The sequence below is a fragment of the Agelaius tricolor genome, unplaced genomic scaffold (assembly GCF_023055355.1).
Source record: "Agelaius tricolor isolate 1412-34295 unplaced genomic scaffold, bAgeTri1.0.p SCAF_19, whole genome shotgun sequence".
Lineage (NCBI taxonomy): Eukaryota > Metazoa > Chordata > Aves > Passeriformes > Icteridae > Agelaius > Agelaius tricolor.
The window spans coordinates 546,424-574,337 of NW_027269279.1; the positions used below are offsets into that span (position 1 = coordinate 546,424).

A 27,914-nucleotide genomic window follows, 5' to 3' on the forward strand; every position below is an offset into this window, starting at 1 on the left:
CCCAGCTGGCTGCCAGCCCAGGCCAACAGCAGCAGGCAAGGAACAGCCCCAAAACCTCCCCCAGCAGCACTGGGGCAGGGGAAGGCTGGGAGAGGCACGGCCAGTGAGCTGCACCCTCCTTACAGCAGGTGAAGGGAACAGAGTGTTCTCTGCAGGACAGGGACAGCTCACCATACCAGTCACAGCTGGCTCGTGGAGCTGTCTGACATCTCATAAAAGTGGGAAGTGTCTCCAGTGCTTGGCTCCAGCTCTGTCCCAGCCTGGCTGGACCCAGAGCAGCCTGAGCCCAGCTGAGCAAAGGGGATTGCAGCTGCAGCAGCAGTGCAGGCGCTCCAGACTCAGCTGCCAGCCCAGCCCCTGTATTCTGCCCCGTTGTCTCCCAGGAGAGCACACCAAGGCTAGACCAGCTGCTTCACAAAAATCTATATAACAAATGGTAATAAATTCTACAAGGAAGCACCACTTTCCTTAAATTCCTTACAAACTTCATGGCTTTCAGTTGAATAGTGAAATTGCACCAGGAACAACCTACAAAGCTGGTTCTAGTCACAGGGCTGAGCTTTATCAAGCCTCGACTGTCAGCTGCAGAGACCCTTCCTGACCCTGTATTTACAACAGCCCTGAGCAGTGGCCACTGCCTAGAGGCAGCTCCCTCTGTGCTGCACCTACACCATCACCTCAGATACAGTAGATTAAATTCTCTGAAAAAGCTGCCACAAAGCATGAACTCTACAGCACCTGGCAGAACATTTCCAGCACTCCTCAACCTACTCAGGGCCATCCAGAGGTTTTGGGAAATTTGGCTGCAGGACATCTTTCCTTATTTCTAAAGATGGAAGAATGGAACAAGCTTTTCCTAGACAAAGACATTTATTAAAAGTTAGTCTGAAATAAATTTCCCTATTCCCCAGAGATCTTTTCACTGTCCTTGCAGAAATGAAAACCAGTCTGAGGAGATGAGTCCTTGAGCAGGGGCCAGTGGCAGGGAGGGCACAGCTGGCACCCCAGGCCCCTCATGGCTGCGATGCCAGGGGCAGGGGGGCACAGCTAAGCCTCCAGGCCCCTCATGGCTGCGATGCCAGGGGCAGGGGGGCACAGCTAAGCCTCCAGGCCCCTCATGGCTGCGATGCCAGGGGTAGGGGGGCACAGCTAAGCCTCCAGGCCCCTCATGGCTGCAATGCCAGCGGCCATCCGGCGGGGCAGGCTCTTGGCAGCCTGGCGAAACTCCTCTGGCTTGGCCTTCAGCAGGGTCACAATGTTCTGCAGCGCCCGTGAGGGCTGCAGGCCCAGGGCATCCATCACGTTTATGAGATAATCTGCAAAATTAAGGAAAAATTGGTATTTAACTTGCGATAGACACTGTGAAATGAAAGCTATCCTGGTTGTTGGTGACAGAGGGAATCCTGTCACAGAGAGCTCCCACCCAGGCAGGAGCCCTGCGTGGGGACAGAGCAGCAGCACGTGAGCTGTGCCCAGGAGCTCACCAATGTCCGTGGCCAGCTGCTTGGTGGAGTGAGGTGTGAGCTGTGGGATCTGCAGGATGACCTCGCAGTAGGTCTGCATGGTGGCCCTGGCGATGGAGCCCAGCCAGTAATCAGCCACGTTGTCCAGCTCGGGCAGCTCATCTCCTGCACACACAGTCCTGTTAGGCAGCACTCCTGAGCCCCTGGGCTTGCACAGCACACAGCCCTAACTGGTTAACAACATCTGAACAGCTAACGAACCTAATTAACAACTGGTTAACAACATCTGAACAGCTAATGAACAGCTGGTTAACAACATCTGAACAGCTAATTAACCTAATTAACAACTGGTTAACAACATCTGAACAGCTAATGAACAGCTGGTTAACAACATCTGAACTGCTCCCTCCACAGGACATCCAGGTAGTCAGAGTTTATCAGCTGGTCCTGGGGTAATCTAAGCAGTCATGTACTCTCCCTGTGCTGCACACCACTGACATGTGGTGTACTCCCTGCATTACCCTCCAGGTAAGTCACTTCCAAAGGGCTGATGGGTGAGCAGCTGGGACAGGGCCCTGCCTGGCACCTCCTACAGGATCCTCTTCCAGGAGCAGTTTGCAAACCACAGACAAGGATTCACAAGAGGTTTTTTCCAGCCCTGAAGGCAGTCTGTGTTCATTAGTGTTTTGAAAATTATCGAGGCATTACAACATGTAAATGCTTCAAGGTGACATAATAGTAATGCAAAAGCCTGAACTAAAGAGTGTATTTGTGGAAGGCTCCAGGAAGGCTGTAAATACCAAGCTCTATGCTTTCTTCACTGTCTGTGGAAATAATAACACCATAAAGACACTAAGGCCAGCACACCAGGTACACTGCCAGCCTGCAGGGAAAGGCATTAGGTGGCTACTGCTGTTACCTGCAGCAGGACTAGTGACACAGCAGGCAGGGCCAGTCCCCTGCAGCAGGAACAGGAGCCACAACCCAACAGAACTCTTCAGACCCCAAACCTCCATTTTAATGAACATCAAACTCACACAGATCAAACCAAAGCTTCCAGTTTGAATGAAACAAAAACAAGCTTTACTCATTATTTAGAGGCTCCTCCTGGGTTTTACCAAAGGATTCTTGGAAGAAACAGTGTGATAGGACAGAATCTCCAATGGTTTTGTCAGTGTATCACATCCCACCCATGTGATGCCAGGATGGGAAAGCTTTCCCCAGACACCCAAGCCTTTGGTCTCACCCTACCTTGCTCTGGGGGGTATGGCAGTTTTCCAGCATGTAATGCCAGTTCCAAAGCAGAATCCTCTTGAGTGACAAATGGCTCAAGGTGCAGAGGAAGAGACATAATGTATTGCCCAATCTAGAATAAAAACACCAAAAGCTGAGTCACTGAACAAATGCAAGGCAAGTCCTTTACACAGAAAAGGTCACCTGCAGTAAATACACCTGAAAGCAGAGAGCTGAGCCTGACAGCCACTCACTCACCTACAAATTGGCTCTTGTGCATCATTACACTTGGTACAAGAAACAGTTTTTCACAAGGTCAGAGAAGCAGCCACTGAAACACTCATGGTAAGAAAGACCTGTACCGAGAACTGCTACTCCAAGCAAATCTTTGCTCTCTGGAGTGTTCCCAGCAATTTGTTTTCTAGAGCACAAAGACAGATGAGTTCTCTTACATTGCTGATATATTCCAGAGGGGTCAGGCTGAAGTTTGGCAGGTCATCTGTCAGGGTCTCACCAAGGCCACCAGAACTCCAGCCCTGTAAGGCAGGAAGTGCAGGATGAATCAATGACCTCCCAGAGCATGAAGCCTGTCAGCATTTTAGAAAGGGGTGACCCAACAACATGAACTGTGACTACCCAAGGGATTCTAGGAAGCAGAACACAGATGGTGGGAAAACTGCTCACCACGTTATCCCTCAGGCCCAAAACACCCACTCTTTTTCTGCCCAACTCCCTGTGGGAAACATGCTCACATGGGTCAGAAAAGCAACACCTCAAACAAACAGCGGAGCCTTCAAACACCTGTGCTGCAAAGGCTCTGGGTGAAGGAAGGGAAACTGTTCCACTGCCTGCAGCACCAGGGAGAACCATTCTGAGCAGGAGACAGCCCAGCAACACTGACCCAAGGGACACCCAGCAATAGACCCAAGGGACCCCCCCAGCAACACTGACCCAAGGGATCCCCCAGCAACACTGACCCAAGGGACCCCAGCAACACTGACCCAAGGGATCCCCCAGCAACACTGACCCAAGGGACCCCCAGCAACACTGACCCAAGGGACCCCCAGCAATAGACCCAAGGGATCCCCCCAGCAACACTGACCCAAGGGACCCCCAGCAACACTGACCCAAGGGACCCCAGCAACACTGACCCAAGGGACCCCCAGCAACACTGACCCAAGGGATCCACCCAGCAACACTGACCCAAGGGACCCCCAGCAAGACTGACCCAAGGGATCCCCCCAGCAACACTGACCCAAGGGACACCCAGCAATAGACCCAAGGGACCCCCCCAGCAACACTGACCCAAGGGACACCCAGCAACACTGACCCAAGGGATCCCCAGCAACACTGACCCAAGGGACCCCAGCAACACTGACCCAAGGGACCCCCAGCAACACTGACCCAAGGGACCCCCAGCAATAGACCCAAGGGATCCCCAGCAACCCTGACCCAAGGGATCCCCAGCAACCCTGACCCAAGGGATCCCCAGGCAGCCCTGCCCTGGGCCCAGCCCCGTGCCCACCTCCATCCTGGGGAGCAGCAGCAGCTGCTGTTTGATGCGCAGGAACACCGAGTCGAAGGCCAGCTGGTGCGACAGTTGGTTCAGGCGCGCCAGCGCCGCTCGCGACGGCGCCAGCAGCGTGAGGTTACTGGTGCCCTTCTCCTGACACACACAGAGAAACAGTCACACACACCAGCCTGCAGTGCCACACAGGGCTGTGCTAACATACAGGGCTTTTATCAGCTCTGTGCACCAGAGCTTTCCTCCGTGATGGCACAGCCCGTTTCTTTTGCAATGACCTATTCCAAGCTGTTATTCAGGACAGAAACTGCCGCTGCTCCCTGAACTGCAGGACAAGCAATCAGCATCACATTCCAGCCTCCTCAGGCTCTGGCACATGCTGGACATTGAGAAACTTACAGAGAAGGTGGCAAAACTGCCTTTTACTCAAAGGGCACAACTGATACCCTCCATGGAATTAAGTTCTACCTGAAGAGGACCTGTGGAACTGGACAGTTCAGTCAAGGTTTGAAGTCAGACACATGACACTGAAGGTGGAACCACAAAAGAAGAAATCAAAACATTTTGAGGAAATAAACTCATAACCTTGAATTCACTACTCCATGTGACCAATGGTGGCAAACAGAACTTAGATCCATGAGAAGATAACTAAAGCCATTCTACCCTTTTCACAGATCCATGCATGAATGATCCTGCAGAATTCTGTCTCAGACTGGACAGGGCAGCAGAGCCTAAGTGGCAGAGAAAGCCTCAGAAGGTGGTGTGTGGGCTCCAGAATTTGAGATGGCTCCAACACAACCTTCCCAATGCTCAGTGTGATAAAATCTCCCTCACCTGAGCTGATAAGGGCTTGTTCACAAAACAGAGCCAGGATCTGGGGAGAGATGGAATGAGTCCAGACTCCCTGGGTTTGGACATTTCATCTCTCTGTGTATCAGTGTCTCTGCAGAACACAGCCCATGGAAAGGCTGCAGCCCAGCATGAAAAGTCACTAGACTGGAGGGGGAATCCAGGTGTCATCTACCCAATATGGGCACAGGAACACACTGTAATAGAGGCAGGCTCTCCAGGCACCAGGGCTACCTTCAGAGTGTAAAGTGTTTCCATAAGGCTGGCATACTCGGATGGATTCTCCTTTGAGAGATAATTGTATTCCTGCCAGGGATTTTTTATGGAGCTCTTCTTTTCTGCAGAACTGGTGTCCTGCAAGCCAGAAAAACTGCAAGGGCTGTAGGAGTCTGAGAGATACTTCCCAGCAGTTGACAAAATCCTGAAAACAAGTACACAAAAGTTACCAGCAGAATCCTCTGGACTCAGCAGTCCTGTCCTCATGCTGGCCCAGGGACCAGCACCACCCTTGAGCGACTTCCAGGGAGAGCATTCACTGACAGAGACCTGCAGCCAGTCCTCTCATCCACTGTGCAGCTCACCAGCTGCGGAATGCTGGGAGAACAGGGGGGTTTGTGTTCTGGGAGGGCAGAGGGGCCCCACTGAGCACTGCAGGCTGGGCTCTTCTCCAGTCACACCGAGCACGTCAAGGAACCACAGCCTGGGCAGTGCACTGCTTACAACAAGGAGCAGCAAAACCCACGTGCTGCCTGTGCCTACACTCCTCAGGTTACAGGGAACCCATCAGGTAAGGCACACCCACACATTGCAGCACGTGATTCACGCCCCATGTCACAAGGATCTTGCCAATTTGATCTGGTGGAAAATTCCTCCCTCACCCCCATCTGGCAGCCCAGTGGTGCCCAGCCAGGAATCCAAGGAAAAGATTCTTGGGACTGCCTCAGGAACATGACTGGGCAGAACAGTCTATGCCCCATCTCTGACATGTCAAAGCATGGGGAAGGGGAATCAGTGGTGCCTTTCCCTCCATGGTCTCTGCAACCAAAGCACCTTGGAGTTTGTTTTCTTTCAACTTGGTTTCTACATTGGCAGCTCTGAATTAAGGTCACCAGTGCCCACCTGTTGGCCAGCTGCTGCTCAAAGTCTCCACACTGATGAAGGAGTTCACCACAAATAGAAATTATCCTGGGAAAGAACAAGACAAAAACACACTGTGAGATTTGAGGCAGATAATGCCAGACCCCACTCAGAGATCCATCTCAGCCCCATGTCAAGTAATTATGAAAAGCCATAACCAAACCACAGCCCACACACCAGTCAAGAGTCAGTCTGGTGGTTAACTCTGCATCCATTTGATAACACTGAATTTTTTTGCCCAATGGCCTCATCCATATGCTACTTCTTGTCATTGTGGGAAGGCCAGTTCAGTGTCACTGGGAAGAATTCTAAGAGCTGCTAATATTATAAGTGACATGAGATCAGCCTTGCTCCAGGCAGGGTGGGGAGCCCCACAGCCCTCCCTGTGCCAGGAGCAACCTGAAACCCATGACTGACACTGGTGCTCCCAGCAGCACAGCGAGCTCAGCCCTGTGTTCTGCACCGAGAACTTGTGTAAACTGACCCCGAGTAGTTCCCTTTCAGCTTTGATACAAAAATCAGCCCTGAGCCAGACAAACAAACCCACACCCTTTACCGGACAGAGTTTTGGAAGGCAGTCCAGTCCTCCTGGAACGGGGAATCTGCCAGGACATCGTCCAGTTTACATTTCTTTCGTATGGACTGCAGTGTGTTCGTGAAGTCAGATGTGTACCTGCAGTGAGAAAAGCAGCAGAGAGAAGCACCAGCATAAGGGAACAGGCTGGAGAGCAGCACAAAGACATGTCCTGTGATCTGTTCAGTCAGTCCTCTGCAAGGTCCAGAAAGAACCAGAAAAGAGCCAGAAATACTAAAAGGAGTACAGAAGAGACACTCTGGCTCCACTCCAAACAGGTGGAAGTGAAGAACTGATCAGCCACAGCCCACTCCAGCCCAGACCAGAACACAAGGAGCACAAAAGATGCTGTGTGGCTGCCTCAGTTTTGCTGCCTATGGATTACCAGGAGCTCTCCCTGCCCGTGAGAAGGAAGGAGTAAGATATTTTAGTTACCACTACATTGGCCATCTCCTAGGAAAGACCAGGAAAACTTTATACAGCTCCTGCTACTCCAACATCACTTGGCTCTTACTCCAGGAACATGGTGACAACAATCTCATGAATTTGTTTTCTCAGCTACTCCCCAGATGAGAACATGGATAAAGAGAAGAACATTTTGTTTTCCACCCACCCCCATTTTCTTTTTAATAATGCCCATAAGCCGGAGGCAGGTACATTGCTCTCTAATAGCCTATAAAGAAGATGAGATCAGAGACTTGTGCTTTCCTCTTTCCCCTTCCCAAAGGGCAGCAATACCTGATTCATACCTTGTGAGCAGCTCTTTAAGCATTGTGAAGGAATAAGGAGTAAATCAGTATCGAAATAGGAAAGTGATACTTTAAAACAAGAACTAAGAGTGAACCTCATTCTGTGGGGTATCTCAGACTTACAGGCAGATCCTGAATGTGAGGTCACTTGTCCCAGTATTCACAGAATCAATATGGTTGGAGAAGACCTCCAAGATGAACATGTTCAACCTCCAGACTTATTTCCCCGCTGAGATCTACTTTCATCAGCCTAATTTGCCTTATTTTGTTTTGGGAAACTTTTTCTCCTTCAAAAGTATTTATTAAAAATGAAAACTCTCCCCATCTAGAATCGGAAACAGCTGGCAAGCCTTTGATTTAGCCATAAAAATCTTCCATTTTTCCTCTAGAAAACAGCCTGTGCTCAGATGAAGCAGCAAAGGGGATATTGATGACTCATGGTACAGTCAGAGACACTTTCTGCTCTCAGCCATTTTCCATAAACTACCAAGTCCTTGGCCACAAACTGCACGCTCAGGATGAATGGAGCAGTAGCTAAAGGATGAATGGAGCAGTAGCTAAAGGCAGCTTACTTGGAGAAGAGGGCCTTGAGGGCCTTGAGCAGCCCACACACCCCCAGGCCGTCCGTGAGCTTGAGGCAGCTGTCGATGGCTCCGGCCGCCAGCGTGAACAGTTTGCTGACCGAGTGGCTCAGCTCCTGCACACAATCAATCACCTCCCAATGCTCCTAAATAACGACAGGAACAACAAAGCTGAGCCTGGCTGTCCTTCCAGGCAATAGAGAAAACACACCTTGTGTAACACAGCGCTCTCTGGTATCCTCCTTCCCTGTGAAACTCCCAAGGCAGAACCACGCTGGGGCTCCCACCCTCCTGCCCACGGACTGTAGCAACAGCCAGGCTGCCAAACCCTGCGCTCCCCAGGCCCTCAAGGGAAAACAGCTCTGCAACAGCAGAATCTTCTGCAAATGAAAGGAAATATAACCAAAAAGGAGAGGGGCAAAGACAGCAGTAACTGTGACAAAGACCCCAGTGTTTAGGGGAAGCTTCAGCCTCTCCCAGGACAGCTGAGCAAAGGCTGGTACATATTACCAAGGGCACTGCACTGATCTGGATGAGGAGATTCTCTTCTTCCAGGTCTCCATACTCGAGCTGATAGGGCTTGTAGGGAGCATACACCACTTCCACAAGCTCCATCACTTTCACCAGGTTCTGCTCCTCTACAAAGAATCACATGTTTAGTCTACAAAGAGATGAATATGCTACTAAAAGTCTCATTTCAAGCTACTAAAGCATGCTGCCTGCACAGGCTTGGAATGCTGCCCAACAGCTTCAATCTCAACTACACAGATTGGGTTTTTTTATTTTTTTAGAAACAAGATTATTATCTCTACCTGCTTCCTAAAACCAAGATGTTCTACCTCAACAAGTGTCTCAAGAAAATTAGCACTCACTGACCCAAAACAGCCTGGGTGACAAAAATCTATCAAACATTCCAACCTACAGCAGAAGAATTGAAACCATCTGAGAAGTGAAACACATTACTCCCACTGCGTCAAACAGGGGCAATCCTCATTTATCAGAAAGCCTAGTTCACACTTAAAATAATTGACACTAATTCAATTCATTCAGCACTACTGTGCCAGTGCTCATCACCCAGAGCTGAACATGAAGCACAAACTCAGCCTCTCAGTGCCTTGCTGAGCAGGGAGCTGCCAGCCCAAACACAAAGCAGGGCTGAATGATTATTGCCCAAATCAGAACTGGACACCAGCTGCTCTCACGAAGCTCTGCCAAACTCCAACCTGCAGCAGACCAAATTTACTTTGAATCCTGGCCATCAGAAAAGACTTTCACACCCTGAGGACAGGAAAGCAATGGAGCAGTCTGTCCAAAGCCAGCACTGCCTCTGTGCTGGGACACTTTTGAGACCAGACTGAACAGTATCCCAAGCACAGTCTGACCTCACAGCAGATCCTGCCTGCAACAGGAGACTGGACCAGATCATCTCCCAAGGTCCCTTCCAAACTGAATTATCCTGTGAATCACAGCTGAGCCCTCCCCTCACACACACACACGCAGGAACTGGTTTGAGTCTCCTCAGCTGAGTCACCTGGCCTTTCCATTCTTGAGATATTTCTTTTCTCAAATGTCCTACCCCACACTAAAAGAGACAGAAATAGAGGTCTTGGGTGTTTTTTTAAACACACTCAGACAACAGTAGTCTTCCTATTCCATCATCTTCTACAATCTGGCATTATTTTTCCAAGTCCTTTTTACTAATTTCTATAATGAACCACAAATTAAATAAGAAAATGACTGATGTGTATGCAACCAGCCTGACAACAGACACAGTCACACTCCCTGACATTGCCCAGCAATCATAATTTACAGGATCAAGAAAGAATCTGGGTTTAAACAGCTCAAGACAATGTTATGAGGAACCAAACACAGGAAGCACAGCATCAGAAACGCTCCCTTAGCCTTAATTTTGGATTTTCCCACAGCCAGTCCTTGAAGCAGCCCCACCAAATTCATAAGGGTCTATAAATAGCCAACGGCTCCAGTCAGGCGTAAACTTGTGCAAACAGCACCTCACTGCTGTGTGGTTTGCAGGAATCACTCAGCAATCATGACCAAAAGGACAAATGTCCCAGGGAGGGGAAACCACAGATTTGGAAACAAACACTGAAGATGCTGCTGGAAAAAAAAAAACTACCAACAGCTCAGAAAAAACACTGGGCATTGTCACCTGATTAAACCCTAAGCCAGCAGCATCAGAAAAACTACAAAAACAAATACAAGCATCCAATGGATGCAGCCTTCAAGCAGGTTTTCTCTTGTTTAGTGAGATGTGATAACTCCAGGAAACTCCTCAACTTTTCTGCCTTGTCATCTCTCACAATGGGTCTCGCTGCCTCCCTGGAGACATTTCCTTGTCTGGGAGACAGAAGAAACAGTAAATCTTGTAAAGGAGAATGCTAAATGCTATTTACCCTGCAGAGCCAGCTCAGGACAGGGCAACTTCAGGAAACTCAGTGTTGTGTCAACAGCTCAGGTGTAAGATACACACACACAACCACAAAGGTGCAAGTGCCGTGGAACTGGGCACTGCTTAAGAGAGATAATCCCCCCCTCCACCTAAAACTAAACAAAATCCCACAATGGGACTTCACAAAGGGGACAGCACAGAATGGCAGAAGGCAGAGCCAGAGCCTTACTGAGGTTTGGCAGCATGGCTACCTCCAGCCCCTTGGCAAAGTGGACGGTGGCATCGTGGAGCTCCAGCAGCTGGGCCAGCTTGGTGTCCTGGCCCGTCCTCTCCATGGCAGTGCTGAGACACACGGGGATGGAAGGCACCAGAGCTCCCAGGGTTTGAATCAACAGCACAGTCACGACTTCATGCGGGTTCTTGAAAACCTGTGGCAGCAGAACAGCTACTGGCAAAAGCACATTACCTGAAAGGACACACAGCAGAGAGAGCAGCAGGCAGCTGCCAAACCTGGAACACCCCACAAGGGGCAAGAACCCAGGGGTGTCAGCTCAGGCTGCAAGGGCCATGCTGACCTACACACTGACAAGCCTGACTGCAAGCCTAGGGCAGTACATGGAGTACAGCCACCAAGAAATTAGAAGACAGGCACGGGTCAAAACCTGAATTCAGAACACAGGCACTACGGTGATTCTAAAAACACCTGGCAGAAGAGGGCATTTGAAACAGAGCACTCGAGTTTACACAGGTGTGTTGGGAAACAACATGAATCAGTAAAATATGAAGAAATAGGACTATATCAGCCAAATTACTGGTCAGATAGGCAGAAGTCAGTAGTGGAAAGGCTAGAAAGTCTGTAATCAGCTGAGAATCAGCCACTCCACTAGCATAAAACTTTTTACAGCCATCATTGTGACTTTTTCATCAGCTATTCTGCTCATTTGCTTTGAAAGCTGGGTTTACCACCAGAAAGGTCCCAGAGTTTTTCAGAAAGCAGAAGCAACACAGGAGATTGAGTGACATGAGCTGTGCCCCGTTTCTCACAATCCCCAGTTCAAAGAGTATCTGCTAAAATGTAACCTGACATCTGACCTGTAAGTCACATCGAATCATTAGGCAGAAAAAATACATTTAAGGAAACACTGAGCTCCTCTGCAGCACAGGCCTTGCACTGACACTGGCTTTGTCACATGAAGATAAGAATCTCTTACCCTTCATGGATGAAAAACTCTTCAACAATATGAACTTATTTCTTCATTTCACCAAAGGACAAAAACTTTTTTTGATCCTACATTATTCTTGGCAGGGAAAACAAGCACACAGACTCCAAGGGGTGACAGCAGAAGCCCCCAGATATGTTAGAGCAACATGCATCAGTCCAGCGTGACCTTGAGGGCTTCCTCCAGGCCAAGTGATAAAGCAATTCAGGCATTTCAAATGTCTTGCAACAGAAGACATTTACAACACCAACAAATTAGTTTTAACTTAAGATACAGATGAAAGTGATAGAGCAGCTTTAATGTCAATAACACGGCAACCTTGCTGCTGGTGGAACAGCAGAGCTCAAATCCTGTCTGCAAGGGCTGGACCAGGAGCAGTAAGAGGGCTGCAAATCCCAACCTGCAGCAGGAGGCCCAGAGTGTAACTCAGGGTGAGCAGCCAGGAGCTCCTCAAGGCTGTGTGGGAATGCAGAGGGTGCCCAGCCCTGTCCCCCCCGCAGCAGAGCCTGGCACTGCACCTGTGCTGCCCACTGGAGCTGGGTGTGCCAGGTGCCCAGGAGGGTGTCGTACAGCTCGGTCAGCTGGCGATCCAAGCTCAAGTCACTCTGGCAAAGCTCCTGCCACACGGCCACCAGCTGCACCTGATGGGGAACAGAACCACCTGAGAAGAAAACTGACAGGCCACAGGTCCTGCTTTTGTTATGCCCAACCCAGCACTCCCCATGCACAGCACTTCTGCCAAAACATGAGGCTCCCCCTTGTGCCCCTCTCCCCTTTCAGTATAACATATAATTCAGCACCACAGCAGGAAAAGACTTTCAGCTTCTTAGTGATTCAAAGATTTAATTAACATTGGTATTTTACTCATAAAATGAGATTGCAACTGATACCCCCACATAATAGTTGAAATACTTGGCAAGCCCCAGACTTGAACTTAATCCTCAAAAGTCACAGTCATGTGAGAAATTTGAAGCTCAGGTTATGGCTACAGAACTGTCTGGAATTCCAACTTTTAATCTTACCTGAAAAGAGTTTACAGAAGTCAGCAGCTGGCAAGTTGCAGTAATAAAGTTACTGCTGACATGGCCACATCCACAGCAAAGCAAAGCAAAACCATGAGGCACAGAGAAATCAAGCAGAACACACACAGCCTGTGTGTGCTGCAGGAAGGGACAAGGCCCCGAATGGAGAATTACTCCTGCAACACGGGGAGTAACCCAGGCTGGTGAGAGCCAGCAAGAGAAGGCACAGAAGGAAATTCGGAGAGAACAGGTGCCATCCCCAGCACAGCACAGCCGAGATCCGTGGGGCAGCAGCTCCCTCTGCAGTCAGAGCCCAGCAAGAAGTCACTGCTATTCCCCCACGGTAAAGTGTTCCCAGAACACTTACCTTGTGACACTTGTAATAATAAGCAAGGAGCTGGGGCATCCGGTCGATTTCAGTGAAGACTTTAACAAACATTTTTGCCTGATCTAAACAAAACAAAGTAACGGGCATCAGGATCAGCTTCAAAGCTGAGGGTGAGACATCAGTCTGAGCAAGAACTCCTCTTCTAAGGGAGCAGGCACAATGGTCTACACAGAAAGAGACAATCTACGTTTGCTTATCTTCTCAAACAGGAGGAGAACTGCCTGAAACCCACCCTCAAAAAAGATCAGACAGCAGACAAGGAATGAATTTAACTTCCTAACCAGCACATAGTGCTAACACATCCAATATTAAATCCAGATCATTTCCTAGAAGGAAATAATTATCTTATAAAAACAAGCCAGCACTTACAAACCTACAGCATACCTGACAAAGGCCTCAGCTTTGCTTTCACCTGTCCTTAAAATGACACCTGCGCCTCAGACTGACTCATGGCACAGCTGCTCCTGCACACAGCTTAGAAACACAGGTTCCTCAAAAGTCTGGTTTGTACCCCATAGCCCCAGATCCCTGCAGGACCTTGAGGTGCACAGAGATGAGTGTCAACAACCAGAACGACTTTTCAGAAGCACTGACAGCAGCACAGGGAAAGAACAGCACAAAGAAGTCTCCAAAAAGACCAATTTTCTAAGGAGAATTTGCAAAGCTGCTTTTACAAAGTAGTAGGAAGTCAGAACGCTTCCAAACACATTTCCTTCCTGATTACACCAATAACACCATGACAACAGAAAGCCAAGGCCCTTCTGCTTATTTGAGCAGTACATCCACGTAGCCCATAAAATCCTGTAATCTTCTTGTTTCCTGCAGTGGCCACAGGTACCCCAAACCACAGGAAAATCAAAGCAGCACTGGCATGCAGGCAGCTGCAGAGTCCAAAACATTCCAGGGCACCTGCTCCACCAGGAGAAGCTCAGGAGCCAGTGCCAGGAGCCTTCAGGACACCAACTCTCCAGCCAAACTGTTTTAAAGACAACAATCTCAGTGCTGAGAGTAAATGCCAGCAGGAGCTACTGACCTACAGACTGGGAGTTAAAAGCAGCGACAATCTGGGGGCTGGCCATGGCCTCCAGGCGGTTCTTCAGCGCCTCCAGGTGCACACACTTCTCCGAGTAATCCGGCGTGTCCACCAGCATGGCCAGGCTGCTCTGCATGCTCGTCAGCTTGGCTGAGATCAGGGACACGTCCTGCCAGCAGGAAAGGCAGCCTGTTACCAAGGGCAACCTCCGACAGCATCAGCATCAAGGACATGCTTCACAGCCGCCTCAAAACCAGACTTCTAAACACAGCTCCCTGAAAAGCTGGAGGCACAAATACCAAATAATTCAGTGTTTACCTGTGTTTTAAGAGTCTCTTCAATATCTGCACTTAGTGTGCTCCATTTGTCTGCTTCCTGAAGCGACTCGGCAGCCAGCTGCATCCTGGACTTCACCCGGTCAATCTCTACCAGCACCTGAGGAAAAAACAACACCATGTTCCCCCTGGAAAAAAAATGGCTCTCACAGGTGCTTGGGAGTTATCTTCTGCTTAAATTTTAAAAACAAAAAGGTGTGAAATGATTATATTACTACAAGAAGATGGAATGGTTTGAAGGAGCTAGAGAGACGTAAAATCATCTTTCAAAGTCAAATAACAGGTTAGTTTGAATTCTGGTCTTGTTCTTTTAGTATCCATTTGGCCTGAAAATGCTCTGCACCCCAGGCAGAAACCAGAGTCCCCAGGCAGGTACCAGCAGCTCTGAACAGACACCTGAGCAGCTATTCCTCAGGACATGCAGACTGCACAGCTCTGTGTCACACCCACCTCACCATTACTGATGTTCAAAGAAGTGATTTTGCCAATTGAAGTTCACAAGATTATTTCACATGAGCAACTCTGTAACTTTTAGAATTTCACAAGCTGCAGACAAGCACTAAGAACTGACCTGCATGGACTGAGCTGTGTCCTCTTCAAACTTCTTTATATCCTCTTTAACAAGGATCATCTGCTCCTTCAGGAACGTTGCCTCCTGTTTCAAGACTTCCACTTCCCGGAGGACTCTGGGCATGTTCTGGAGAGCCTGATGGCTTGTTTCTGCAGGAACACAGAGCAGCCAGTGTGGAGGGGTGGCAGCCCTTGCAGGAACAGGTAGTTTTTCAATAATCTTATCTAATCTTTAGCACTTGAAAAAACCTAATGCTAAAAAACAAAGCAAAACATCAAACAACAAATCTCCAGCTGTATCTTTAAACTTGAAATATGTATTTTATCATGGCATCATTTGGGTTTAAAAAAGCCCTCTGAGACCATCAAGTCCAACTGTTCCCAATAGTCCAGTCCCGTTGCCCCAGCACTGCCAAGACTACCACTAACTCATGTCCCCAAGTGCCACATGCACACGGCTTTTTAACCTTCCAGGGACTCCAACACTGCCCTGGGCAGCCAGTGCCAGGGCTGGGCAACCCTTTTGGAGAAGACATTTACGCTGTTATCCCATCTAGCGCAGCGCTGGCAGCAGCTGCCGTTTCCCAGCATTTAACGCAGGTGTGTTGGTGAACAGCTGCGAGACCCGAGACGGGTGCGAGGATCCCCGGTCCGGGCGAGGCCGGGATCGCCACCGCGGCCTGCGGCGGCCGGCACAGCTCTGCCCGAGTGCCCCGGGAGGATGCAGGGGTGGGGACCCGCAGGAGCGGAACGGGGCCCGCCGAGCCCAGCCCGAGCCCTGCCCGCACCTTCCACGGCGTTGTTGACCTCCTGGATGAAGAGCTGCAGCTTCATCACCAGCGTGGCGGCGTGCGCGTCCACCTTGCCCGGGGCCTCCTGCTGCACGGCGCGGAACGCCGCGTTCACCCAGCCCTTCACCTCGAACTCGTCCGACAGGAACCGCGAGAAATCCATCGCGGGACACCGGGGAACAGCCGGGACACCGGGGGAACAGCCGGGGACACCGGGGGGACAGCCCCGGCGGCTGCGGCCCGGCCCCGCCGCGCACCCGGAAACGCGGGGCGGTCCTGGGGCGGTCCTGGGGCGGTCCTGGGGCGGGCCCGGGGCGGTGCTCGGGGCGGGCCCGGGGCTGTGTCCGGCCGCGAGCCCGGCCCCGCTGGCCCTGCCCCGGCCGATCGCTCCCGCGGCCCCGGCAGGGCCCAGCCGCGTCCCCCCGCCCTGTGCCCGGCTCTGCTCCCTCGCAGCGCTGCCGGTACCGGGCCCACCGCCCCCGGCTCCGGGGAACCCGGGCCGGGGTGTCCCTGTGTCCCTGGAACAGGCTGGCACGGGGGCTGCATGCTGGTGTGATTCACTGTGTTTGTTTTTTAATTCACAAGTAAAGGGGAGGTGGCCCAGAAGCTGCAGGAAGGTGTGCGTGGCAGGAGCACGGAGGCGCTCTCCAGCAGGCTCCTGTGGAGCAGGCTCAGCTACAGCGACAGGCTGCGGCAGAAGCCGCCAGCCCACACTCCTCCTCCTGCGGGCACAACGAGCAGGAAGGAGCGGCAGATCCCCAAAACGTGCCCTCACGGGGCATTGCTGCTCCCCAGTCACTCTCCGTCTGGGCTAAGGCCACACGGCAGTGTCCAAGCCGGCTGAACTTCAGCTCCTGCCCCAGAGCTCTGCTTCTGGGAAGCCAGTCACCTCTCCCACCTCGCAGACGGGCTGCAGGCCCTGCGTGAACGCCAGCCTGTACCTCAGGCGGAGGGGATCCTGCGAGAGAAGGGAGGAGAGGGGCACACCATGATTATAAACTCCCAGACGCCTTCACCCCTCGTGGCCTCGCTGCAGTGAGCCACCTCTGACAGGGGAAACACCAGCCTTGCAGAAGCTCTGCACAGAAGGAGACCCTGGATAGGGTAACCTAAGGATATACCTATCCTAACCTGGACAGGTAACCCTAAGATAGACAAGAGCAACTGGAAGAGCAACATAACCGTGCATTCCAGCCATGGGCATGTTGGCAATCCAGGCCTGGCCAGCCTACTCAGAGACAGAGTTCCTTACACTGATCTTGGGTCTCATAACTATCCACCAGTGCAAAAGATCTGCCACCCAGCACTTGTGCCTTGGGTGTCCCTGTGTTCCATCAGCTGCCAACACCTGCACCATGAGTGCCTGCAGCTGTGTCTGTGTTCAGATGCTCCAGAACTGTGCAGGTCCCTGCAGCAACTGCCCACACAGTCCTTCAGACTGTAGCTCTGGAAAGCTCTTTGAGCAAAAAATCATCTTCCCAGCACAGTCCAGGCTGCTCTGTCTCTCCACTACACCTCCCCATTATTAGGAGTCTCCCCATTTTTCACACACACAGCCAGGGGGTGCCCAGTGCCCAGCAGCAGCACCTTGTGTGGGTTGGAGAGCAGCAGCACCTGGGACAGCACTGCGGGCGCCAGGAGAGGGCTGAAGGCTGGCAGCTCAGAACCAGAGGCTGGTTGTAACTTTATCTGCATGGTCTGAAAGAGAAAACAAAAGAAACGCTTTTTAGTCCATGCTGGGGAAGGGTTGTGAGCCTCACTGAGCCATGGGGCTGGTCAAAGATACATCAGCTAGACTCTTCATTCAGTGAAAAGCACAGCCTGCAACTAAAGGCAGATATTCCCAAACAGCCAGTTCTGCCCATGGACACACACAGTGAAACAGGCACCACTGTACAACAGGACCTCTGTGCAGAGACCAGGAGCCACACAATTTCCCATGAGCAAGGCAAATGCTCAGCAAGAAATGGTGAACCTTCCTCTCAGGACATTTCTGAGCCTCTCTGCTACTTTGTCCCAGGTTTCTCACCTTTGGGACTGCAGCCTGGAACACTATGTCCTTAATGGGGTGTGCTGAGGTGCTCAGCATGGACAGAACCATCACCAGCACGTCTGGGTGCCCAGGAGCTGGGTCTCTGGAGAAGTGGAGCATGACCTTGAAACCATTCCTGTCATACACAGTGAGTGGAGAGATGGTGCCTGCCAGAGACAAATTGAGAACCAGAATCAAAGCCTGGATTCCTCTCCCATTTGAGGGCGAACAGGAAAGATGGGATAAGGAATAGCAAAAAGGAAAATGCAGACAAACTTTTACTTCCTTTGGCAAACTCACAGACCAAGTGGCACACAGCCCCTGATTTACATCTGCCTCCAAGGCAGAGACAGGAATCTCTGCCTTTGGGATTTAGCAGCTCAGGCTTCACCAGTCCTTGAGAGAAGTCAGGTGTGGATCCAACAGAGATATGGTGGGAAAAGTAAAGTGCATTTCTGAGTGCACACAAGACTGGGCTCCTTACCATGCACTTCACACCTGACTATCACCATCCTGCCCTTCCAAAATCTGCTAAGGGCTTCACTTGAGACTGAAGGCAGATCAGGATGTCTGTGCACCTGTCCTCTTCCAGCAGCAGTGAGAGCCAAGGCTCTGTGGCTCCAGGCTGAGACCCCAGGGTGACATTCCCAGGAAATGCTCTGGGTTGAGCTGCAGAGCTGGGCCATACAGTGTGAAACCAAAAAGCAGAGGTGGAATGAAAAGCTTCTTGCTTTAGGAAGTGGGTCTACTCCCACTCAAAAGTGTCTTTTAGGACTTTTAGTGGAACAACTGTTCGAAGCTTGACTGAAGGTGTGGAGGAGAGGGTTTAGAAGCACATTACAAAGATCAGCCAGGGCAGAAAACTCCGGAGCAATGAGTAGGGAGGACAAGGACATTCTCATGCTATGATCCCTAGCACCTGCTCAAATTCTCAGGTACATTAAGCCCATCACAGAACAATCATTTCTGGTCTCCAGCAACCCACACAGCATGAAGCTACTTTGGCTTCCTGTCCTGCAAAACTCATGGAAGAGCTCTTGTAAGCAGAGCTGGGGCACAGAATTGCACTTACTTGGAGTAACTGAAATTAAAGGCACAAAAAGGTTTTCTAGAGAAGCATCACTGGAAGCTGGGTGCACAGAGGCAGCAGGCTTCAGATCATAGCCTGGGCTGAATGGAGGATCTGCCACTGAGTTATTTGAAAGATGTGGAAAGGGCAATTTCATTGGTGATAAATCCCTGGAAAGAAAAGCATGCAGAAAGCTTGTATTAAGTGGGGATACTACAGGGAATGTACTGTCTTCTGCTGTGTCTGTCTCTATTCCCAATCCCTCATCCCCTTTAGGTATAAAGAAACTACAGACTTACACTCCGAGTCCTTGAGGAATTCAAAAACACTATCATCTATGGAAGATCTTGCTGTTTCAAAATTCATTAAGGCAGATTTTGGTTCTGTTACTACAGTAAAACTTAGGTTTAGGGCTTTGGAAGTCTGCCATCCCTGAGCACAGCTTCTCTGGAGCCCTAGTCAGGCAGATCAAAGTAAATTCCTGCTCAAAGACATCACGGGAAGCTGAAAATCTTCAGTAAAGTTTCTTGTAATATGGCAGACTGTATAAGCATACTGTAATAGTCTCCTGCTCTGAAGATCTGTGGAGATTAATTTGATTTGTGAATGGTTCCAAGCTTCCACTGACTGTCTGGGAACTCCCTTGTCACAGTCTGGAAAAGGCTGAGGAAAGTGCTTTTTGAGTGACAGGTTTTTATAAAAAGACCTGACCATAAAGTTTTTGTTCTTTTAGCTGAACATCACCTTGTTATCAATCAATGGGATTTGTCTCCCCAAATTTCTGACCCTTGGAAGGTCCTGGTGTGCAATTAACTGCAATTAACCAGTGCATAACTGCAGGAAAGAGCCAATATGTGCATGGATCACCTGCCATCACTAACCAGAGGTAGCTGAAAGGTTTTCCTAAATCTCTCTGCTGTAAAAGAAATCCTCAGCCCCAAAATCTGACTCTATTATGAAGAGTTTACTTACAAAGAGAATGCCTTGGTCCTGGATGGTGGAGAGAGCTGTTCCTCCAGGCTCTGGAATTGACTCTTCCCTGCACAGCTGTCTTCCCAGCCCTGCTGTGGTGCCAGGCTTTGAACAGCACTTACACCTTCCCCAAAGCCATTGTGTACAGCAGGCTGGAAAATAAGGCTCTTCAGGTTCATGCTGTATAATATCAGCAACAATAAACCTGTTGCACTGAAAATAACTGTTTATCAAATACCACTACCTAAAGCAGAAATATATATGAGTCATTGTGTTACAAACTGCACCTGAGAGACTGAGTGAGAGCACAAGGATTCCAGTTTCCCTTCAGAATAGAGTGCTACACCGGAAGGGCTGCCAGGGAAAGGCAGAGCAGGAATCATCTCTGATTTTTGTCCTTTATACCTTATGGACAGCAGAGTATCTGAGCATCACTCACCTCTGCTAGGCCAAAATCAGGGGGTGGTTCCTGTGTGACAGGGGAGTTGCTGAGACCTAAGAAAGACAAAGGCCACAGATAATTTACAGAAAACAGGGCTTTCCACAGGTGCTTCCTTTGCTGTCTAAAGGAGACACTGCAGCCCTGAAAACTTCCATCTGGAAGGCTCCACTTTCCCTTGGGACTGACTCTGAAGCCAAAGCTGTCCCCTCTTGACTGAAGAGCACAAACCCCAGTAAGGAGGGTGGCACTGAAGTGCACCTACAGACCTAAGGAGTGCAGCTGCTCCTCGAGCAGGCAGCTGGAGGTGGTGCTGCCGTGTCGGGGGGCTGAGCCTGTGTCTGCAGGGGGCTCGGGGGGGGTCAGGGCCGTGGCCTCCAGCTCGGAGAAGTCGATCAGGGTGTAGCTCCTTGTGCGCCGCGGGGCTGCTGGGCACGCTGGGGAACACAGGCACAGTTAGCCAGGAGCCCGGGGAGGGACGGCACAGCCATGGCACAGCTGTGCCCCAAAGCTGAAGAGCTTGGGGAGTATTTTCTGTCAACTACAGGCAAGAGAAAATGATGGTTACAGAATATTTTTCGTGTGTTACAGCACTTTGTCCAGGTTTGTTCTCTGAGGAGCACTTCCCTCCCAACCCCTGCTCCCACCTGGCATGCAGGGCAGAGCTGCTCTGGAGGCTTCTCACCTGGTGCACGGGCAGAGCTGGCAGCTGAACCTGCTCCATCCCCGTCCTCCTGGCTGGCCACAACCTGCCTGTACTGCCCCAGAGCCCATGAGAGCTTGTCATTGGCCTGCAGGACCTCAGCTGGGAAACCAGAGCAGACACAAAATACTCATCTTCCAGGGAAGGGTCAGGTCAGTTCCACAGCACCCCCCAAAATGCTCCTGAGGAAGGGACAGTGCAGCTCAGGAGCAAGGGCCAGCAGAGCAGGCTGCCCTCAGCTCCTCACTCACCTTTCATTCCGTTTTGCACACACAGCTGCTGATTCCAGGCCTCTCTCTCATTTATCCATATCCCTATGAAATCTTATCCCATCTCTAAAGTATTTCTAATTCCTGCCATCTCTTCTGCACTTTCTTTTCAGTTCCCTGAACATCAGAACTCAAAAAAAACTCAGAAAACCACCTCATCTGAAGAATCAGATTCCCTGTTTAACCCTGGGCTCCAAGTAAAAATTAACAGCTTCCTCAGAGATGAGCAGGAGGAGACCACATGGCGCTTCCCTGGGCATGGTTTCACGGTGAGAGTGGGGAGCTTTGCCCACAGGGTGCCAAGCAGCCAGCATTCCCCTCCCAGGGCAGGGCACAGCCCTGTGCCAGCGCCAAGGAGCACAAGGACACTGCTGGCTCTTACCCAGAGCCTCCTCATCAGGCACTGCCTCGCTGGCCAGGCGGAAGAGCAGCGGCCGGAGCCTCTCGCAGCGCTGGAGCAGAGCCTGGGGGAGACATTGCACTGGCATTGCACTGCTGAGCACCCACACCCCTGAACAGAGCCTGGGGGAGACATGGCACTGCTGAGCACCCACACCCCACACCTGTCTGTGCACCCCCTGAACAGAGCCTGGGGGAGACATGGCACTGACATTGCACTGCTGAGCACCCACACCCCTGAACAGAGCCTGGGGAGACACTGCACTGCTGAGCACCCACACCCCTGAACAGAGCCTGGGGAGACACTGCACTGCTGAGCACCCACACCCCACACCTGTCTGTGCACCCCCTGAACAGAGCCTGGGGGGAGACACTGCACTGCTGAGCACCCACACCCCTGAACAGAGCCTGGGGGGAGACACTGCACTGCTGAGCACCCACACCCCACACCTGTCTGTGCACCCCCTGAACAGAGCCTGGGGGAGACATGGCACTGACATTGCACTGCTGAGCACCCACACCCCTGAACAGAGCCTGGGGGAGACACTGCACTGCTGAGCACCCACACCCCACACCTGTCTGTGCACCCCCTGAACAGAGCCTGGGGGAGACATGGCACTGACATTGCACTGCTGAGCACCCACACCCCTGAACAGAGCCTGGGGGGAGACACTGCACTGCTGAGCACCCACACCCCACACCTGTCTGTGCCACTGAACAGAGCCTGGGGGGAGACATGGCACTGACATTGCACTGCTGAGCACCCACACCCCTGAACAGAGCCTGGGGAGACATTGCACTGCTGAGCACCCACACCCCACACCTCTGTCTGTGCCACCCCTGCAAGGGATGCTCCCTCTAGGAGAGAGAGGAAAAGGAGCATTCACCTGCAGGCTCTCCTGGTCAGCTGGGGATAATTCACCTCTCCTGTAGCTCTCCAGGAACTCATCCATACGTTTGACATTCTCAGAAACCTCATTGATGGTGTTCACTCTTCGGGACACCTGAGCTGACTTTTCTTGTTCCTGTGACGAAAAATGAAAAAAAAGGTAGATTGTGACTTGTCTGGAGCACTCAGGGTCACACCTATTAATATTTTATTGCAGGTAGAGAAGGCACAAAGCAGCACAGGTGAGAACAACCCCCCAGCTGCCCCATCAGGGCACCCTGGCTGTGTGCTGTGGAATATGGAATACATCTCACCACAGGCACGAGTGTGGCTTCAGAATTTGAGCTGGGAGTTGGTGGCTTCTGCCACACAGAATGACACACTCAGAACAACCACGGGGCTTTGTTAAACCAAACCTCCTCTGTGAGCAGAGAAGTGGGATGCTCCTTCAGATGGAACATGTAAACAGGCCAGACATGCACACACACTGCATGCAGGAAAGAGGCAGTTCTGTACAGCAGTGACTTCTTTCCATCTGGGAACTGAGTTTATTTTTGGAAATTTCCAACCACTACTGCTGTACTGCTGCCAAGGTCCCACTGACAGGGAAGTGCCCTGCTCTATGCACATTCACAAATTCCCTTTCCTGGCAATGGCACATTTTAGGGAAACAAACCAAAACGATCCCATGCTGTAACCTCCGAATAATTTGGAAGGCCTGAACATGGTCCCTTCTCTGGGGCTGCAGGACAGCGGTTTCCTGTCCCATGGAACGGCCAGGGTCCCTCCCAGGCTCCCAGGTTCTAGAGAGGCCCCTCGGGGAGCTCCCACCTCCTTGACGGCGCTCTGGATCAGGCGGTTGGCGGCCCGCAGGTCCTCGGGGTGGCGGCTCCTCAGGAGCCTGGCCAGGAGCTGTGGGGACACGGGTGGGGCAGCAGTGAGAGAGCAGCAGCCCCCGGGCACTGTGCACACATGGCAGCCACAGCAGAGCGGCCCCATCATCCCGGAGACACGCCAGGTCCTGTCCCATAGCCCAGTCCAGGTTACACCGCTCCCGCATACCCTGGCTGGTCAGCATTAGGGACTCCGCCTCTGCAGAATTCTGTAAGACCTGGAGAAGCCCTCCCTCCTTGGGGAGATTTCATGGAAACTGATGTTCTTCTGTAAAAGAGTTTCACTTTTTTCTAAGGCAATATTTCTGACAAAGTTCCAGAGAGTTCTCTAGCTGTTGCACTGCAGGAGGGATCAGCATTATTCTGAGATTGTCTGAAACAGCAGAAGCTCCCAAAATATTACTGAGCCTCTTTTCTCATCAGGACAAAACAGAGGGTGGGGCATGAAGACTCTGAGGTTTACCTTGGACTTCTCTTCATCTGTGTCAAAAATAGAATTCTGAGGTCTTGGAGAAGGAGGAGGTAAAATTTTGTCTTCTGGCAGTTTGGGATCTTCTTTTACAATCCCTGGAACAGGTAACAGTAGTTGTTCAGTGATGCCCAAGCTGCTGAAACCTCGATGCTCAACAGTGCCTGAGGTTTTGCACAGATTTCCAGATTAAAATACCACTGAGGACTACTAAATACAATGGAGTGGATGGAAAAATCCATCCTGGGATCCCTCTGAACTCATCTCTCATAACCCTGGGAGATACTCCAGGGCAAAGATCACTTCTGAGCCTGTCCTGTGCTTTTTCCCTGCCCACAGTGTGAGCAGGGGCCTCCAGACTGGCTCAGGAAGGCTGTTCTTTGGAAAATCCCTTTAAACAGTTCCATGCATCCTTCAGAACCCAGCCAGCCTCAGACCTTTGTCCCTTTTCCTTCCACACAGCATGTTAGGAAAAAGCTGAGTCACAAGCTGAGGGGGGCAGATATCTGTGGGGAAACCAGGGGCTCGGGAGGCTAAAAAGGAAACTGAAATAACAGAACTGAACCTTGTTTCTTCAGCATCTGATAAGCATCCTGAATTTTGACTTCCTGAGGAAACCAGACTGTCCAACTGAATATCACTTCTGTGACCCTTGACTTGACTTTTTCTGAAGACCAAATTCCATAGTACTGAAAACAAGACAGTAAAGAAAGACAAAAAGCTCAAACACAAAGAATTGGTGCCAGATCTGGCACAGGGACCCAGCCCCAAGGTATTTTTGTGCAGACACCAAGGATAAAATGGATTCCTGTGAGTTTATTCACAGTGCTGACAATGTGTTTCCTGGGGTTAGGAAACACAACAACTGCTATGGAGTGTATGAGAATCGCACATATATTCTACAACGGTCAAAATTAAACCACTTCGAACTTCTGTGATCAGTTATTGACTCCAAAACCCAAAGCAGGTTATTTTAGTGAAAACATTCTGTGCTTGACTTTAAACACTCCCCTTAACTGCTGCAATACAGTCATAGCACCGGCCTCAGCCAGCTCCTGACACAGGAAAACCGAACAAAACCAGAAACAAACATTATTGTCTCTTATCAGCATCTGGGTGCTTTCTCCAATTTCTCTCATTATTGCCTATGACCACTCCTTTAACTATAAAAACACAAACCTCCCCAAGGCCAGGCATTTCAAACTGATTAAATGATAGCTGTCATCTCAGAGCAGTAAACAGAATTGTCTTCAGTGATATGTGCTTCAGAGTCTGTGGCTTCACTGAAATTCTGTTATCAAGCCTGAGACTGAGACAAGGAGTTTTGTTCTTCAGTTGAGCATTTCTTTGAAATCAGCTTTTTGCAGCTCTGCCCTCGGGCTGATGCAATGGAAAATGGAACGTGCCCCAGTGGTAAATGTGTGCAGGAGCCACCAGAAAGGGAAATTGATGGTGTGATGCTCAGAGGGCGTCTCAGGCAGGCCCAGCCCACCCCCATGAAGAGGAGCACAGCCAGAAGATCCCACTGCCTCCAATAAAGCAGAGTGCATTCCTTATCCCAAACACCCTGTAACCACCATCACCTACCTTTGGGGAAAGCACTTTAATCAGCTCGTTCAGAAACCTGAATTTTGCCATTTCACTGTGAAATCTGTCACCACAGTTGTTCACACAAGTCTCCAGCACCTGCAGAAAACAAAATGTTACCAACAGGAACTGAAAACACAAGGCTTGGGGAGCTTTCAAAAATTTTGTCATTATATTACTAAATCTAAGAAATTTCTGCCACTGCAGTCACCAACACAAGATACTGAGAAAGCCAGGCAGCAAGAATATGTTTTATTCCTTCATCCAGCTTTCCTAGGCAGCACATTTAAGGCCACCTGCTCTGTTCTACCCATCAGTAACAACTTTTGAGCTATTGCCTCGGTGGTGGGACACAGCTCACACAGCCAGAGCTGCAGACCAACAAAACACCTCAGCAGAGCAGCGTGGGGAGCAACAGAAGCAGTCACTGCCTCCACTGTGCCCTGGTTCCTGTATTCCTTGTGCAAGGGAAAGTTAAATGGAGAGGCATCTGAGAGAGAGAAAGACATGGACATCTGAGAGCTATCCTGTCTGCTCTGCTTTCCACCTGCCAACTCTTTCCCAGTGACTGCCTTGTGTGTGGATGGAAGTACTCACTGTGAGGGCATGCAGAGCTTCTCCCTCCTGAGGGGACTGGATTTTGTGTGCCAGCAGCCTCAGAGCAAACCACGGGCTGGGGAAGAGCAAAGCAAGTCAGACCATGCACGAGTTCCCAGGAAAAGCAAATGCTGCTGGGCTGGGTCTGCACAGCAGGACAGACCCCCTTCCCCAGGCACAGCGCTGGCAGGGACACTGCACACACACGGGGTGAGCTGGTGACCCCAGCGCTGCCTCCCAGCCCTGCCCAGGGGCTGCCCTTTGGGAGGGAGCAGAGGCACAGGCCGGGGGTGTCCCTGGGCAGGCCCCACCAGAGCTGGCTCTGCAGCTGCAGGAGCTCCAGTCACAGCCAGGGCAGCCTGTGCTGGGTGCCAGGCCAGAGCTCTGAACTCAGTCTGCTCCAAACACAGAAATGATCACTAAGGTTTGACTGGTTATTAGCTTAATTAGTCCCTGCTACTTCCCACAGAGCCCAGACTGTCAGCTGGAAGGTGAGGAAACCTCAGCAGAGATTCTCCACCCATCTGGAAGGAAAAGCTGAGGCTGAGCTGCCTTGGGGCTCCCGTGCAGAACCCCACAGCAGGAATCCTTGGCCAGGCTCCTAAGGGCATGGCCAGCAGGACCTGCTGCCCCGTGGGCTCCAGCATTGACGCCAGAGCCCATTCCCTGACATCACCCTCCACCACACTGGCACACACCTATTTCCAACTCGCATTTCCAACTCATTTCTGCTCCCAGGAGGGGCAGAGCCCAGCGAGCCCCCTCAGCTCCCTGTGCAGCTCCCCACACCACAGCCCCAGCCCCTGCTCCTGCAGATCCACAAGGGGAGCTCAGAGCCAGGCACAGCCCGGGTGAGCACAAAGAGCTCTGCGTCTGCCTTACCCCTCCGTGTCAGCGTTCACCTGCTCGCAGAACCGCTGGATGCATTCCCAGTTTTCCTCAGAGACACTCGGGTCAGTGGCCTCATCTTACAGAGGGAGAAAAACAAGGGAGGAAGAAGTAAACTCCAGGCTCAGTGTGAGCCCAGAGCAGGAAGCAGCTCAGACCTCGCTGGTGCCGCTGCTCCAGAGCTTTCTGTAGCAGAAAGGGCAGATCCAGGATGAGCAGGAAACAGCTGTTACTAAAGTCTGCCTAAAAATATAGTCCCAAGCACACACTTGAAGTCAATCACAGCCTGACAACAGCAGATGTTGCTTTTAGCAGGAGAAACTTAAAAACCATTTACAGGCAGCTCTCCCAGGACCACTACAAAACCTGTGCTGGAACACAGGCAGTTTACGCATTAGCACAGCTAAATTCAGGAAAAAAAGTCTTTTTTGGCTCTACCACTCCCCAGTCTGTCACTGAGCCAGCTTTGGGGGCAGGAGAGATGGGGAAGAAGCCAGATACAGCAAGCCAGCACCCACATCATTCTACCAGGGTTCCATGGGACAGCAGCCCCTTCCCCAGGGAGGTGAAGCTGCTGCAGTGCCCACCCAGGCTGGAGGAGGCAGCAGAGCCAGCCTGGCCCCCAGCCCCAGCCCCACTCACTGAGCCAGCGCTCCAGCTGCCCGTTGCCAGCCATGGCTCCGTCCCTGTGCCGGGCAGGAAGCGGCTCCGGGCGGCCGAGGGCAGCCCACGTGAGGCTGCTGGGGTGGAGGGGCTCGTGTGGCTGCTGTGGAAGCGCCCGTGTGGCTGTGAGCTCAGCACAAGCCCTGAGCTCCTCCCCTCACCCGC

At 51.2% G+C, this 27,914-nt stretch overlaps 2 protein-coding genes across 4 annotated transcripts; both read right to left on the reverse strand.

Moving 5' to 3' along the window:
- Positions 1-851: 851 nt before the first annotated feature.
- Positions 852-16,178, reverse strand: COG7 (component of oligomeric golgi complex 7). Of its 3 annotated transcripts, none has more exons than XM_071444743.1 (17): positions 15,878-16,177; positions 15,091-15,239; positions 14,503-14,619; positions 14,185-14,353; positions 13,131-13,213; positions 12,260-12,382; positions 10,751-10,949; positions 8,622-8,749; positions 8,103-8,257; positions 6,764-6,880; positions 6,190-6,255; positions 5,305-5,491; positions 4,222-4,362; positions 3,149-3,232; positions 2,715-2,829; positions 1,485-1,628; positions 852-1,316 (listed from the first exon to the last, which is right to left on the reverse strand). In XM_071444743.1, the coding sequence occupies exons 1-17, from the start codon at positions 16,041-16,043 to the stop codon at positions 1,150-1,152; spliced, it is 2,310 nt and encodes a 769-aa protein (XP_071300844.1). In that variant the 5' UTR covers positions 16,044-16,177; the 3' UTR covers positions 852-1,149. The 3 variants fall into 3 exon arrangements, with proteins under 3 accessions (XP_071300844.1, XP_071300846.1, XP_071300845.1); XM_071444745.1 differs by having other exon boundaries at positions 15,091-15,344; positions 15,878-16,145; XM_071444744.1 differs by having other exon boundaries at positions 1,164-1,316; positions 1,485-1,642; positions 15,878-16,178.
- Positions 15,878-27,851, reverse strand: GGA2 (golgi associated, gamma adaptin ear containing, ARF binding protein 2). Its single transcript, XM_071444749.1, has 17 exons — positions 27,729-27,851; positions 27,081-27,165; positions 26,199-26,274; positions 25,602-25,700; positions 24,580-24,703; positions 24,009-24,112; positions 23,484-23,564; positions 22,651-22,788; positions 21,747-21,828; positions 21,078-21,197; positions 20,662-20,829; positions 20,393-20,448; positions 19,954-20,105; positions 18,985-19,151; positions 17,910-18,079; positions 17,468-17,578; positions 15,878-16,838 (listed from the first exon to the last, which is right to left on the reverse strand). The coding sequence occupies exons 1-17, from the start codon at positions 27,760-27,762 to the stop codon at positions 16,728-16,730; spliced, it is 1,878 nt and encodes a 625-aa protein (XP_071300850.1). The 5' UTR covers positions 27,763-27,851; the 3' UTR covers positions 15,878-16,727.
- Between the last annotated feature and the right edge of the window lie 63 nt (positions 27,852-27,914).